At 46.7% G+C, this 15,856-nt stretch overlaps 1 protein-coding gene across 28 annotated transcripts in view; it reads right to left on the bottom strand.

Annotated features, from left to right (window-relative positions):
* The window catches only part of TACC2 (transforming acidic coiled-coil containing protein 2), a 197,624-nt gene that overhangs the window by 143,015 nt on the left and 38,753 nt on the right, over window positions 1-15,856 (bottom strand). For all 28 annotated transcript variants that reach the window (XM_081268755.1, XM_081268758.1, XM_081268760.1 and 25 more), the window contains one exon: window positions 14,278-14,387. In XM_081268755.1, the coding sequence (XP_081124881.1) occupies window positions 14,278-14,387 (110 nt within the window). The remainder of the gene's footprint in view (window positions 1-14,277; window positions 14,388-15,856) is intronic.

The raw sequence follows: 15,856 nt of genomic DNA, 5'->3' as shown, positions 1-15,856 counted from the left end.
GGCAGCTCGAGGCTAGTGCGCTCTCCTGGCACGTGAGAAGCTCTGGGTTGGACCCCAGCACCACAAACATTAAGAGCTTCCCCTCGTGCCACCACCCCTGCTGCCCACTGCCTCCCACGTGCTGTCTGGAAAAGGAAAGGGCAGAGTTGGCCATGAGTCAGCGTGGCGGGATGCATGCCAACAGTGCAGGTGGCTGGGGTGCAGAAGAGGGTGTTCCCCAGGTCCCTGCATTCCTACCTTGGCCGTCAAATGAGGGACTTTCTCAACACTGCTCAGTCTCCGCCCCGTTACGGCCACCCTAAGGAGGTGAGATGTTCTGAGTGGCGAGAGAAGGAGAGCACCCAGGGTCCAGTTTCCCCATGGGTGGGGCTGAGGTGCTAGAGTCTGCCCACAGTGCAGCTGTCTGCCTTGTGACAAGGGGACTGTGCCAGCTCCCTGTCCTTCCTGGCACCTCCACAGTCCTGGACAGGAAAGGTTAGCTCAGGGGCAACAGCCTGCCATGGATCACACTGGGTTTCTTTGACTCTAGATCACAGCCGATATGGAATCTGCTGGGAAGGGTGGGGTTTACGTCTCCTCCACCGGGACCACTTGGGGGTTCCTTCTCCCCACACTCCGCAGGGTGGTCAAAATCTGAATGGGGCTTGTCGTGTGGAGGAAGAGACTGTTCCTTTCTTTTTAGATGGGGGAGATGTTACCTAGGGCCTCTCCCATGCTAGGTGTTATGGTTTAGATGTGATGTCCCCCAAACGTTCACTGTGAGGGGATGCAAGAAGGTTCAGGAGAAATGATTGGGTTCCAAGAGTCTTAACCCAATCAGTGAATTAATCCCCTGGTAGGGATTACTGAGTGGTAACTGAAGTGGTGGGGTGTGGCTGGAGGAGGTGGGAAAGGGGGTGTGGCTTTGGGGTGTGTATTTGTATCTCACAAGTGGAGTCTCTCTCTGCTTCCTGATCCTCATGTGAACTGGCTCCCTCTGCCACACTCTTCACCATGATGTCCTGCCTTACCTGAGCCCTGAGGAATGCAGCCTGCTATCTGTGGATCGAGACCTCTGAACCTGTGAGCCCCTAAGTAAACCTTTCTTCCAGTGCACTAGTTCTGGTCAGGTCCTTTAGACACAGCAGGAAAAAACTGCCTAAAACACTAGGCAAGTCCTTCACTGAGCTACATCTGCAGTCGGTGGTCTCTTATTGGGTTGTTTATTAATGTCCTTTCCCCCTGGGTGCGACCTCCTGTAGCTTCCAGAGCTCACCTGGCCTAGCACTGCCTAATGAATGAGTGACAGATGGAATGAACCAAGAAATGAAGGAAGACCTCTTTTAGCCACAGGAGTACAGTCATAAAACCTCTCACCTCCATTGACACCTGCACGGTCAGATTAGCACCTATTCCAGAGACTTTGGAAAAACAATTTTCACTTTAAGTGATCAGGCCAGGGACAGAATTCTCCTGCTCCTGGGAGAGGAGATGTTCCACGCCTTAACTAAGGTGACGTGGTATTTTATGCACAAGGCACCTCCTTGGGGCTTTTTCCAATCCTTGATGATTAGGTCCAGTCCACACACAGCCCTTATTTGTTCAGACTGTCCCTGCACAGGTGCCTGAGAGTTCACTGACCCAGACAGCATGGCCACACTTGGCTTTGTATTTTTAATCCAGTTTTATCTTCCTCTGCACATTCTATAAAGTAGAGAGAGGAAAGGAAAGTATTTGGCGGGCCTATGGAATTATTGGGGGAAATGGTGTGTGTGTGTGGTGGATTAAAACCAAAAGTACTCTTACCATTCATCTGTACTTTATATGACTCCAAGGTCAAGATGTTATTCAACTCATAAGAATCCATTATCCAGCTTAGTACAGGGGATGGAGATAAAGAAAATTCAAAAACTGATCTTTAACCAATTTTTTCAGCAACTCTCCCTAAAGAGTAGCAGGTGGTCCAATTTGTGAATCCCAGACTGGCTGCTGGAGGAGGCTGGATAGTTGCACCTAAGAGACCCCCACAGCCAGAGCGAGCTCCAGGTTTCTCACATCTACGGTCCCTTCAAATGTATCCAGATTCACAAAAAAAAAAAAACAAAAAATGTATCCAGATTCTGACTTTTCTTAATGATCAAATATAAAAAAAATTAACTATCACAATAGAAAATTATTCTTTTATTCACAATAAAGAATTTTTAAGACTTTAATAAGCTCAAATCAAGAAATTGGGTGGAGCACTTACCTAAATATGAATAGTCCCATAATTTTAAGTTCAATCCCCACTGGTTTTTTGTGGAAAAGTACAAATGACAATTCTGCTTATATAGTTGGATTCTGGTGACATTTTTGACACTCCAAGGGTATTTGGAACAATAATGATAAAAGTATTTTTTTGTTACATTCCTTCTTATATTTTCACCATAGCAAATGTAGTACCAACCAGGGAACATGATAGAATCGTCCTTGGGTGACTGAGTATCTTTCAGAGGATTTGAAGAACCCTCTAAACAATAAGATGTCACCAGTGTCACTTATCGGAGATTGAGCTCATGTGTACTGAGCTCAAAAATGTGATTAGGGGCTGGGGTGTGGCCCAGTGGAAGACCCTTGCCAAGCGGGTATGAGGCACGGTATTTGATTCTCAGCACTGCATAAAGATAAATAAATAAAATAAAGGCCCATTGACAACTAAAAAAATTCTTAAAAAAAAAATGGGATCAAAGTTTTCTTTTTAGGCTACACCCCATTCTCCAGGTCATTTTGTTGAGACTTGTCCCTCTGTGATCCCACTGACCCCTATGGGGGGTGCAAGGTTGATGAGTCACCATTACTGGGAATCAAACTGGTTGAAGGTCAAAGACAAAAGGCCATCAAAGCAAGGCCATGAAAGGACACAGGGGACCACCAGTGGGCGGGGTAGGAGGAGCTTCAGAAGAGAAAAGAAGAATTCTGCCCCAGAAAGGCTCTTATTCTTTTTTTCCTATACAGTCTCCCCACCTCTTCCAAAACAAATGCCAGGTGTTCTGCTGCATTTCCATTTAAACCCAGGAAAGTATCGGTTTTGCAGCTTCAATGTTTTCAGAGAGCTGAGGATGGAGAATGGCTCAGAAAGACTTGTTAATGGGCTGGGGATGTGGCTCAAGTGGTAGCGCGCTCGCCTGGCATGCATGCAGCCCGGGTTCGATCCTCAGCACCACATACCAACAAAGATGTGTCCGCTGAAAACTAAAAAATAAATATTAAAATTCTCTCTTTAAAAAAAAAGAAAGAAAGACTTGTTAATTACAAGAGGGTTGGCCTCAGGGGGCCAGGGGACTATAAAGGAGACACAGCGAGAAGGGTGGTGATCCCTGGAGATGGCCAGCAGCAAGGTGAGCCCTGCCGTTGCCCAGCCTGAGGCCTGGAGAGGTGGGGTGGGCAGCTTGGGGCCAGGCCAGCTTGACGTCCTCCCTGACGTGGGGAGCTGGGGCCTGGCGTCTGGGGAGGGAAGAGAGCTGAAGCCCCAGGGGAGAGCCCCGGAGAAGAGAGTCTGGGAACTCCAGAAAAGAACAAGGTACCTCAGTATGTGCCGAGACCATGACACCAGGCACAGACAGAGAACGGTTTAGAGGGAAAGATCCCCTCAGCCACGGAGCTGGGAATAGCTCCTGTTCCCAGCAGGAGCGGAAACTCATATTTCATGGGGTTTCTGTTCAAGTTCTCAGAAGGCTCTTGCCTCAGTCGTGGGGAAAACATCCCTCACCCACACGCTGCTCTCGTCCCATCTACCAAAGCAAGACCCCAAAGGATTAAGCTGTTCCAAATAACTGCATCCCAGAGCAAAGTCCAAGAATATTTATAGGATCACAAAAATACCCAGACCCTAAATAAAAGCTCAAAGTCCACAATGTCTGGCATGCAGAGCAGCAGGGAAACATGATCCATGACGAGGAGAACAATCAAGTCATCAAAATTGGCTCCGAAATGTCACCGTCAAATCAGACACTTTAAAAAAATATTATAGGGGGGCTGGGGATATAGCTCAGTTGGCAGAGCCCTGGCCCAGCAGAAATAAGGTCCTAGCACCTCAAAAGTAAATAAATAAACTGTAACTGCATTCCATATGTTAAGGAGACTTGAGGAAAGATTGAGCCTGTTGGGCTGGGGTTGTGGCTCAGCAGGAGAGCGCTCACCTAGCACGTGCAAGGCACTGGGTTTGATCCTCAGCACCACATAAAAATAAATAAATAAATGTCCAACTACAACTAAAAAATGTATATTATTTTCTTTTTTTTATTATTAGTTGTTCAAAACATTACATAGCTCTTGACATATCATATTTCATACATTTGATTCAAGTGGGTTATGAACTCCCATTTTTACCCCGTATTAAAAAATGTATATGAAAAAAATTTGTAAAAAAAAAAAAAGATTGAGTCTATTAAATACAGACATGGAAGACATAAAAAGACCCTCATCAAACTTCTGGAGATGAAACTACAATGTTTAAAGTGAAAAGCATACTGAGAGAGAGTATGACAGATTAGCCACTGAAGAGAAAAAGCTCAGTGGACTTGAGGACAGTGATAGAAAGGTACCAAACGACACAGAAATGAACAGGTCGTCACCGAGCTGTCGGATGGCTTCCAGGAGTCGAACACATGTGTGATATTGGAGTCCCCAAGAGAGGGGAAGTAAGAAACTATTTGAAGAAATATTTGAAAAGTTTCCAAATACAGTGTAAACTAGAAACCTACACACCAGGAATCTCAGCTGACTCCATGCACGAGGAGCAGGGAAAACTCCGCACCAAGGCGTGTGGTGACCAAATCGATTAAAATCAGGGGAAAAGGAAAGAATATTGGAGGTAGCTAGGGGAAAAAAGAACAAAGATAAGGATAGCACCAAATATGTCCCTGGAAATAACACAAGTCAAATACAGCCAGGTGATGTCATTAAAGTTCTAAAGGACAAGGATTCTTTACTCAAAGAAAATATCTTTCTAAATTCAGGTGAAATATTTTTTTTCCCAGACACACAAATGCTTAAAGAATTAACCATCAACAGACCTACATTTCTTGAAATGTTAAAGGAAGACCTTTAAGCGATAGAAAAGACCAGGTGGTAACCTGATGACCTACACAAAAGAATGAACACTTTACTTACTATTTAAATTTCTCTTAAAAGATAAGTGGGGGCTGGGGTTGTGGCTCAGCAGTAGAGCACTCACCTCGTACATGTGAGACCCTGGGTTCGATCCTCACCACCACATAAAAATAAATAAGTGAAATGAAGGTATTCTATCCAACTACAACTAAAAAATAAATATTTAAAAAAAAAGATAAGTAGGTGTTGTTTTGTTTGGCAATGCTGGGGATTGAACCCAGGGCCTTGTGCATGCAAGGCAGGCACTCTACCAATGGAGCTATAACCCCAGCCCCCAATAAGTAGGTGTTTAAAATAAAAATATGTGCTATGGAATATGTAACTTACATAGAAGTAAAGTGTCTGACAAAATTAGCATAAGGCTAAAAGAGGAAAAACAGATTTACAGTTAAGAGTCTTCTCAAATGTTAAATGACATAAATGTCACTTGTGGTAAATTAAAGAGGTATAGCATAGTTCCTAAAGCAACCACTAAAATAGCAAATATACTTGTAGATAATAAGTCAAAGGGGAGAAAAATAGAATTATAAAAATAACAAATTACCCGTGTAATCCCAGCAGCTTGGGAGGCTGAGAGGCAGGAGGATGGAGAGTTTAAAGCCAGCCTCAGCAAGGGTGAGGCACTAAGTAACTCAGTGAGACCCTGTTTCTAAATAAAATACAAAATAAGGCTGGGGATATGGCTCAGTGGTCAGGGTACCCCCGAGTTTAATCCCTAGTACCAAAAAAATCAAACATAAAAATAACAAATTAATCCAAAAAAAAAAAAAGAGAAAAAAAGAAAGGATATGGATAGATAGAAAATATAATTGTAGACTGTAGAACTAAACCAACTGTGTTAATAATCTCATTAAATATAAATGTAATAAATAATCCAACTAAAAAGCAGAGATTTTCAGAGCAGATTAATAAAACAAAATCCTATGTTGCCTACAATAAAGGCACAAATAAATTAAAAGAATGGGATGGGATATGCCATGCAAACAATCAAAACAAAATCATTATTTGTATTGTATCAGACAAACATAGATTTTGGAGAAAAGAATATTACAGGCACAAAGAAGATCATTTCATAATGCCTAAGGGTTCAATTCACCAAAAAGATGTAAAAATTCTAAAAATTCTTTATGTATCTAATAATCACAGAGCTTCAAAATATGAAGTAAAAACTGATAGACTCAAAAGGAGAAATAGATAAATCTACAATTATGTTCTGATGTTTCCACGCCCCCTTCAATATTTGATGGAACAAGTAGATGGAAAATCAATTTGCATATAGAAGACCTGAATAATATGATCAACCTCTTTAGCTAGCAAACACGTGTTGAACACCATCCCATACCAGCAAAATAACTTTCAAGTACAGGCAGGACATTTACAAGACAGACCATACGTATCCTCTGCATTAAAATAGGTCTCAGGGCTGGGGTCGTGGTTCAGTGGCAAAGTGCTTGCCTAGCACATGTGAAGCACGAATTCAATTCTTAGCACCATAAATAAATAAATTAATTAAATAAAGGTCCATTGACAACCAAAAAAAAACTTTAAAAAACAAGTTTCAATAAAATTAAGATAATTCAAACTATCCAATGTATTTTATCTGACTATGATGGAATCGAATTAGAAAGCAAAAACAGAAAAATATCCAGAAAATCTCCAACTATTTGGAAACTAAAAAACATAATTCTAAAGGAGTCAAAGGAAAATCAGAAAGTATTTAAATTGAATGAAAATGAAAACACAAATACCAGAATTTGTAGACTACAGTTAAAAAAGGACCCAAGAGGCACACAGAACACTGAATCCCCTATATTTTAAAAGGCCTGAAATTAATGACCTCAAAACTGGAGACACTGGTTACACAACAATGTGAACATACTTACTACCACCAAATTGCACACTTAGCAATGATTAAGATGGTAAATTTCACATTCTGCATTTTTACCACAATAAAAAAATAATATAAAAAAAATCAACAAGTAGCAACATGTAAAAGAAACCAGTTACTAAACAGAACTCACTTTTTAATCCCATTTGGGTGAAATTCAAGAATTTGCAAAACTCATCAATGGTGACAACGTCAGAATGGTTACTCTCTTGGGCAGAGAGATCAGGAAGGAGCATGAGAGAACACTCTGAAGTCTAGATTTGGGTGTGAATACAGAAGCACACAGGTGTGGCAGAACCTCACCAGGCTCTCAGATTTAGAGGCCTTTCAGTATGCATTTCATGCCAACTTGTTAAAATAATAGGAAAAGAAAGAAACTATAGAGACGGCTTTTAAAAAGCTAGAAGAGAATCGGTGATGGTCAGGGGGATGAAGGGAGACCGATAGGTGGAGCAAAGGACGTTTAAAACAATGAAGCTCAATTCTATGGTCTGGTGATGGAGGACACTACGTATCTGTCAACCCAGAGTCAGAACAGCACCGTGATCCTAACGTAAAGGCCAGAAGCAAGCATAAGGCATTGATATCAACTCATGAATTGTAAAAAAATACATATGTTATGTATGATATTGATAACTGAAGAGATGTATGAAGGAGAGCAAATGAGAACTCACCATGCTATCTGCTTAATTTTTCTGCAAACCTAAAATTGCTCTTAGAATAGTTGATTATACATACACACACACACACCCCTACATAGAAAGTGTGTGTGGGGGCTGGGGATGTGGCTCAAGCGGTAGCGCGCTCGCCTGGCATGCGTGTGGCCCGGGTTCGATCCTCAGCACACATACAAACAAGGATGTTGTGCCCGCCGAGAACTAAAAAAAAAAATAAATATTAAAAAAAAAATTCTCTCTCTCTCCTCTCTCACTCTCAAAAAAAAAAGAAAGTGTGTGTGTGTATATATACATACAATGAACATCCTATATATCTACATGTACACACATATATGATAAGGCTTGGATATGCGGCATCCCCCAAGCTCCTGTGTCAATGCAGGAATATTGGAGCTCAAGTGACTGGATTACAAGAGTTGGAACCTAATCAGTCCATCCTGGTTTAAATGGACTGACTGGGTGGTAACTGTAGGAGACAGGCCATGGCTGGAGGAGATGGGTCGCTGGGGGCGTGCCCTGGAAGGGTGCATTGTCCCTCTTGGGCCCTGGGCAGTGGAGTTGCGGTCTAGATCTAAGACCTCAGAGTCGCAAATAAATTCTCTCTCCTCCAAGTTGTTCTTCTTGGGTATTTTGGTCACAGTGACATAAAAGTTGACTAAAACAACAAGTGTATATATTGAAAATATAGCTCTCCCACACCCGAGGAAAGAATTAGAAAACAAACCCGGAGAAGTGAGAGGGAAGCACTAGTATTTTAAGAGCAGCTGTCTACATGGCAGGGGCCTCGGTGACGTTTCCCCTCGGCTTTCCACTTTCTCCTTGGTTCCAAGCTGTTACAGTCAATGGGGATGATCTCACGAGGGAAAAATACTCCTCTTCCCCTCATCTGAAAACTGAAAATGCCTGTTGAAACCAGAGGAGCAGGAAGCAGCAGACACCACCTACTCAGCCCAGATGTCCCTTCACCAGTGTCAAAAGTCAGGGCTCACTCCTTCCCCCTCTGCCGTTCTGCTCTGAGTTTACTTCCGGCCAAAGGTAAATAATGAGTCAGGAGCAGGACAGGGACGGGAGGCTCCGGGGCTCTGCCCGACACTCCCTGGCTGGGCAGAGCAAGCAGCAGATCTGGGCTTTCACAACACTTCGCAAGAACAGAGCGCGGCAACCCAGGCTGTGTGGCTGGGAGCTGGTCCCACTGCTGCTCCAACAGACTAGACCTTCCTGAGTTTTACTTATCTCTAAGAACCAAATTTGTTTACCGGGAAATTAAAATTTAAGGATGGACTGAGGTTTGCTTCCTTAATTATGAAGGCCACAACATAAATACATTCAGACTCCTGCGAGCCAGTTTATGGTTGTAACTCTGGGTTTTGGTGGCATCAGACCAAGCAGGAGTCTGGTAGCCCTCGTGCCCCTCATGTCTATGTGGCCCAGGGCAAGTTCCTTAATTTTTCTGGGCCTTGGTCTCTTCCTGTGGCCCCTCAGGTCCTCTGCATGCACCCATGCAGAGCAGGTGGATGGGATGAGCTTCACCTGGCCCAGCGCATGCAGGTGGCAGACGATTCCCGCTCATGATGGGGGTGGGCGGTGAGAGCCGACACTCTTGCCTTGCATTTGAAACCAGTTATTTCACTTTCCAAGCCACGGTGTCTACTCTTCCAAGCCGCTACTCCACAAATACCAAGGATTTTTTTTTATTCTAAAGAGGAGTTTGTCTTCTGAAAAAGCCAAAAATTAGGCCATTCTGGTCAGGTGGGCCTGGCAAGAGCTCACCATTTCACAAACTTCCCTGCTCACAAGAATCACCTGCTAGAAACAGATTACTCCCCAGTGAGCAGCACTGCTTCAGGGACCTGCTGGGGTAATGAAGTATTTACCCAACACCCTGGTGAATCCCATCATCCAGGGGGATGGGAGTCACGGCCTGCATGGTTCCATTTACTGTGGTCCACCCCAACGCTGATCTCTCCTGCCGTCTTCAATACAGCATAAAGGCACACAAAGACGGGTACTGGAAGAATTCAATAGCTGAGTAACTTGCATAAGTGACTCAAACTGCCCTGAGGATCTCTTAGGATTTGGGGCCACCGTCACCCCATTAAACTCACTCCCCTCATTGCCAGGGGTCTGCTTTAATAAAGCCAGACCAACAGAGTCCCCACAGATAACCTCAGTCATTCCGTAAACACGCCTAAGCTCCAGTTTCCCCAGATAGCTTTCTGGGGTGGAATACTCTGTTTCCCAGTTTCCAATGTCTTTCTTCTGGGATCTTGGTGCAAGGCCTTAGCATCATCTTCAACTCCAACCTTCTGCCCATACCCAGGTAAGCAGGTGTCCTAAATTCTACCTTGGGATTGGGTTCAGGCCACCATCCCAACCACAGGACATCCCTGATGGCCCTTTCAGGTCCCACCCTCCTGGGCACTGATCAAGGGTCTCTAACTTCATCTTCTGAACCTTTCCTGGAATGCCTAAGCCCTGGTTTAAAAAAAAAAATCAGAGCATTTCCCTGGCTGCCTGATACCTACGGGATAAAACCCCACCCAGTCTGCTTACTTCCTGCTCCGCCTCCAGAGGTCTGACTCGGGAATTCTGCCCCCACCTGCCTTGGCTTCAGCAAGGTGCCCCTTAAGCTCACGTTCCCCCACCATCTGGAAAGGTCTGCTCATCTGAACCCCAACAGCACCAAGCCCCGGCTCCACACAAGGGCATGGCACACGCTGCAATCTTCAGAGCACAGCCTGGACCCTCAGCACCAGTGTCACCTGGCAGATTTGTCCCTGCTGTGACAAACAGACCTGGCCAGAACAATTTTAATGAGGAAAAGTTAATTTTGGGGCTCACAGTTTCAGAGGTCTCAATCCATAGACAGCAGGCTCCATTCCTCGGGGCTCAAGGTGAGGCAGAACATCATGGCGGATGGGTGTAGTGGAGGGAAGCGACTCATGTGATGATCAGGAAGCACAGTGAGACTCCACTCACCAGATACAAATATATACCCCAAAGGCACACCCCCAATGCCCCACCTCCTCCGGCCACACCCCACTTGCCATCAGTTACTACTCAGTTAATCCCTATTAGGGTGTTAATTCACTGAGTTTAGGCTCTCATAACCCAATCATTTCTCCTTCTTGCAATCTCCACGTGAGCTTTCGGGGGACACCTCCCATTCAAGCCATAGCACCTTTAATCTGGTAGGAATACTGGTTCCCAGGCCTCACCCTGGACCTACCCAGACCAGACTCCCTGGAGGAGAAGCCCAGCAGTTTGCCTCTGCACCGGCCTTGCAGGTGATCCTGATGCCCTTTCAAGTTTGAGAACTACTGGATAATAGTTGAGGCTCTAGGCAGGTGAGTTTCCATTTCTTAGTGACATAGGTGCCAGAAATTCCCCCAAGGGATCACCCAAAGTCATCCTTGGAAAAAAGCCAGTCATCTTTCAAGTTGGCTTGGAGCCTTCCTTGGAAAGATAAGCAAGTGTGATTTGGAATACAGGAAATGGCAGATATCCAACAATTTTTCACCTACAGAAACAGTAATTTCCTGTGATTCAACCTAATGGCTCTATTATGGGGAAGCTTGTGTTTTGCAGGTTTAAAGGAAAGGGCTACCTAGAAGCACTCTACACACAGGTACCCAGGTGGCTGTGCTTAGGCATCTTTGCTGGGCAGTAGGAAGTGTTACCTGGGGCTAAGCTTCACCTGGGGAGGCAGGATCATCCTCCCTCCAAAATGCAAGGCTGGTCAGAGATGGCAGGGAGCAGCATCACCCAGCATCTGCAGGGTTTGGACTATGCAGGGCCAAGTTACAACAGCGACACCACGTGGCAACCAGGAAGCAAAGCAGTTGAGCTAAAGGGACCCCAAGCTCCTTCTATTTGAGTGGAGAACATACCTACCCCCTTTGGGGAAATGTAAACCCTGAGTTCTAGTATAATTCAAAGGCAGAAGGAACCCTCGGGGCCAAGCAAAGGACTTCCTGCTGCCAAGACAGATTATGTGATGGTCTAAACCTGTTTCCTCATCTGTGGAGTGGAGATGGGCTGAGAGACAAGCCTTAGAAATACCAACATGCACCTCTCTGCACAGCTGTCCCTCCGTATCTGCTGGGGATTGGTTCCAGAACCTCTCAGACACCAAAATCCAGTGAAGCCTGATTCCATTACACGCATCGACAGGGTACATCCTCCTGAACACTTGCAGTCACCTCTAGACTACTTATCATACCTAACATGGCAAATGTTCAGGACAAATGCAGATTTTTCTGGGATATTTTTGACCCACGGGGCTGGGGACAGTGTGGCCAGACCAACAGGCATCTTATTGGTGATGGTCCCTTTACGATGAGGCCCCAATACACCAGGCCTCAGTGGAGGGGCGTCCCAGTGCCAGCTGCCCTGGGTACACCCACCAGCCTGGCTGAGCAAGGCCGTGTCACAGGGGAACTGGTTCACAGAAGGCAAACTTTAATTTTGTACACAGAGCCCGTGACATAGCGTCTGGCACACAAATGCAATATGAGCATTAAATACGACGGCTATCCTTCTGGTGGCCAAGGCTCCTGTGACTCAGGAGCTGGTGCCCACCTCTCCTCCTCAGGCATCCTGACTTCACATGGGACCGACTCATGGTCAATTCCTGGGGAAGTCAGAGGCCAGCTGCTGGAAATACAGCCATTTATTGAGATAATCCTGATTTGTTCTGCAGCGCACAGGGCCTTGCTCCTCTAGGTAAGCCCTCTACCACTGAGCTGCCCCCAGTCCCAGCGGTCCTGTTTTCTACCCTGAACAGGAAGTTGCTGCTCTGGGCTTGGTCTTGGAAGGCAGCTCTTTTATGCTCAACCTGCAGTCCAATGAGAGGCAGTTCTTCTTCCAGGCAGAAATGGTTGACTAATAATTGTCTAAAGCTGGGGAATAAGCAAAAAAAGACCTTTGTGCACATCTTGCTCTTCAGTCCACTGTGACACAGGCCCCAGAAAGATGGGGAAAGGGGAAAGCTGGAACCTAGGTCTTAGCCAGCAGTGCTTCCCTTGCACTAGATTCCATAAAAGATAATACCATTCACTGGTTTCATGATCCTTGGAGCCAGTTTAGAGGTCTGATTAGAACATTAAAACTGAGGCTGAGGCAAGAGGATCACAAGTTCAAGGCCAGCCTCAGCAACTTAGCAAGACCCTTTCTCAAAATAAATAAAAAGGGCTGGGGGTATAGCTCAGTGGTAAAGTTCCTCTGGGTTCAATCTCTAGGACCAATAAAAATCCTATGTCCCTGATTAACAGACTGAACAGGTAACAGCCCCTGGGATTTGGAGAGGCAAGGAGGCACCACTCTTGGCAGAGGACAGGGGTCAAAGGTGCCTGCTGTTCTAGGCATCATTCTGAGGCCCTCAACAAAGAATAATGTGCCGCCACATTGATCATCCTTTCCCTAAAGAAATCTAAGGCTGGGGCCTGGGCTGTGGCTCAGTGGTAGAGCACTTGCTTAGCACATGTGAGGCTCTGGGTTCGATTCTCAGCACCGCATAGAAATAAATAAAATAAGGTCCATTGAAAACTAAAAATTACTAAAAGAAAGAAGGAAATCTAAGGCTGATGCTGAGAGGTTCCAAGTATTTCCTGCGGAAACCACACAGCCCAAGCCACCCAGAAAGGAATACCTCCAGGTGTGGCAATTCCTGCCACCAGGGGTCACCAGGGTTATGTACCCAAAGCACACAATGTCGCCTTGAGTTCAGGTTTTGAGGAGCTATTACAAAGCATGTTGCCACCTCCAGTTCCGAGGTCTGTGACGGGCTCATGGCTGGATTCCTGCATTGGGTTCCTCGAGCTCCTGTTCATTTGTGCCTTCAGGGCTGTATGATCAGGAGTCTCGGAAGTTCAACTCTGACTGTTCAAGGGGGCTATTCTCATCTGGGAGTTGAACCCACAAGTAGTTACTAATTAGCTCCAGGGTTTCTGGCCTGTTTTGCTGGGGACTGAGTCTGCTGGCCCTGGGCTTGTGAGTACCCCCAAAACTATAGGTTCAGAACACGATGTGGGGAGAGGTCCAGGAGGGAGCCATGGCAGGAAAACCAGGGCCTGGCTGAGCATCATAACGAGGAGCCACTGACCAATGGCCCAGGGCTCACTGGCCATGTCCCCCTGCCACAGGGTGACCTGAGGGCTTCTGGCATTCGTCTCCCCGCCTCCCTGGGTGGCTTTAGGAGTTGCTCCCTGAAGCCCCTGTTCCGAGGTCGGGTGCCTACACAGCCTCCAGCCTGGAGCACGGGCCGACATGGTCTCCCGTGTCCTCCTGGCAGCACTGACCTTTCCCATTCTCAGGTCTGACCGTAGAGCTGACTAACCTGGAGTGTCGGTTACTAACTCCAGGGAGTGTGTGATTACTAATTTCACCTGTGGCAGAGAAACCATTACTTTTCTAATCAGTGCAGTTGTGGCCAGCCCAGGGCGGTCTAGGAGCCACGGCCTCACCACGGGGACCTCTCAAGGTGTACAGGTAAATTTCCCAAAGCCACCAGTGCAAAGCGAATGCTGGAGGGGCAGCCAGCCGGCCATGCCTCGCTGTGTCCACCCCAGGGCGGCTCCCTACCTGGTCAAGTCCCTGTGGCCAGGGCTTCCCGGTGGGTCCCCCTGCTTCCCTTTTGTATCCTGACCGTCCTCAGGTGGTTGCGCGGATCCTGGGTTCACAGCTGAAGTCCTCTGAGAAAGAAGAAAGAGAAATCAGGAAGGACTCAGATAAGCATCTACAAAGCGCTGGAACTCTTCTCAAGAGGCCAGTGACCATGACATTGTCACCCAGCGGAGCCCCACCGTGCGCCGGGCACAGAGTTAGGCTTTGAGGATATGTGGTGAGCACAGCAAGGCAGCCTGCTCCCATCTAAGGAGGAGAAACACAGGTAGACGTGCCATCCCAGCTGGGCAGCAGGACTCCAAGAGGGTCACCCACCAAGGGCAGCGTCATCTGCTCCCAGCGAAAGTGGAGAGGGTTCACCTAGGACCTGAAAGTGTTCTCACGCCTGTGGATCCACTCTGGATGGTTCCACAAACCATGACTCAGCTGGAAACCGGCGGGGGTGGGGGGACTGGCAGAGAAAAGGGGCCTTGCAAGGCTGGGTCAGCCCCATGGGCTGCTACCCTCCCACAGACCAGGTCACCTTTTCTTTCACCTCTTCAATAAGCATGTCCCCTGCTAATTTTTAAGACCAAGATGCAAAAATAAGGCTTGGTTAAAACTTCAAATCTCAGGACAAAAAGAGATGAGATCTTTTAAACACTCAATTTAAATGATGTTCACTGAAATATAACACAAAATTCAGGAGAGGGAGAAGGTTTTTTTCTCTATTTTTAAACCCAAACCAAATTTTCAAAAGCAGTGGTTGACTTTTATTCGTCTTCCCCGCAGTGTCCTGAGTCCCCCTCTTTTCCCCCACCAAACAACCCACACCCCTTACTCTGGGACTATCTATCTTCAAAGAACTCTTCTACCTGTCTTCTGTCCCCAAGGTCTCATGAAAAATGCCATCCCAGAGCCCCCACCCGCACCCACTGGAATGTGGACAAGACTCAGGCCAGTCCCCCAGGACTCCCTGGAGAATCAGGACCATGGGGACCTGGCCCTGGGCTCTGTAGAAGCGAATGCAGGCGTTACTGCCTCCCCTGCTCCTGGACACCACGGAAGAAGGCGGCAGAAGAGCCAGGAGAGCTGGCAGGTAGGGGGAGCCCAGTGGAGAGGCGGGGGAGAGGGTCCTGCTGGCACCAAGGCCTCGTTTTGTGGGGCCCTGGGGTCCAGCCTCGTCGTAGGTCATGGGTTTTTGTGGGGCCCTGGGGTCCGACCTTCTGTCGGAGGTCATGGGATGAGGCCCTGCACTCCCCTTTTGACCCCGGTGAGCACGGGTTGGATCTCTGTCACTTGCAATCCAAAGAGTGCATCTAGAGATCACAGAGGAGTTTTGAGGGGAGGGAGGTGCCACACTGCAGAGCCCTCTTAAGAAAGTCACCGTTGTGACACATTCAAAGTTCTGAGAGGTGAAACAGCTGGTTAGATTTTAACTCCCCGTTTCTTGGCAGGGGACCCTTTGTTTATGTCCCACCTGTTAAGGACTCTCAGGAGCTCGGGTTGCCTGGGACACACCGTGAAGGCAATGAGCACCAGACCTCACTTCTTGCTA

This window comes from Spermophilus citellus (genome assembly GCF_964194105.1).
Source record: "Spermophilus citellus genome assembly, chromosome: 15".
Taxonomy (NCBI): Eukaryota; Metazoa; Chordata; class Mammalia; order Rodentia; family Sciuridae; genus Spermophilus; species Spermophilus citellus.
This window is presented reverse-complemented; position numbering and strand designations above follow the sequence as displayed.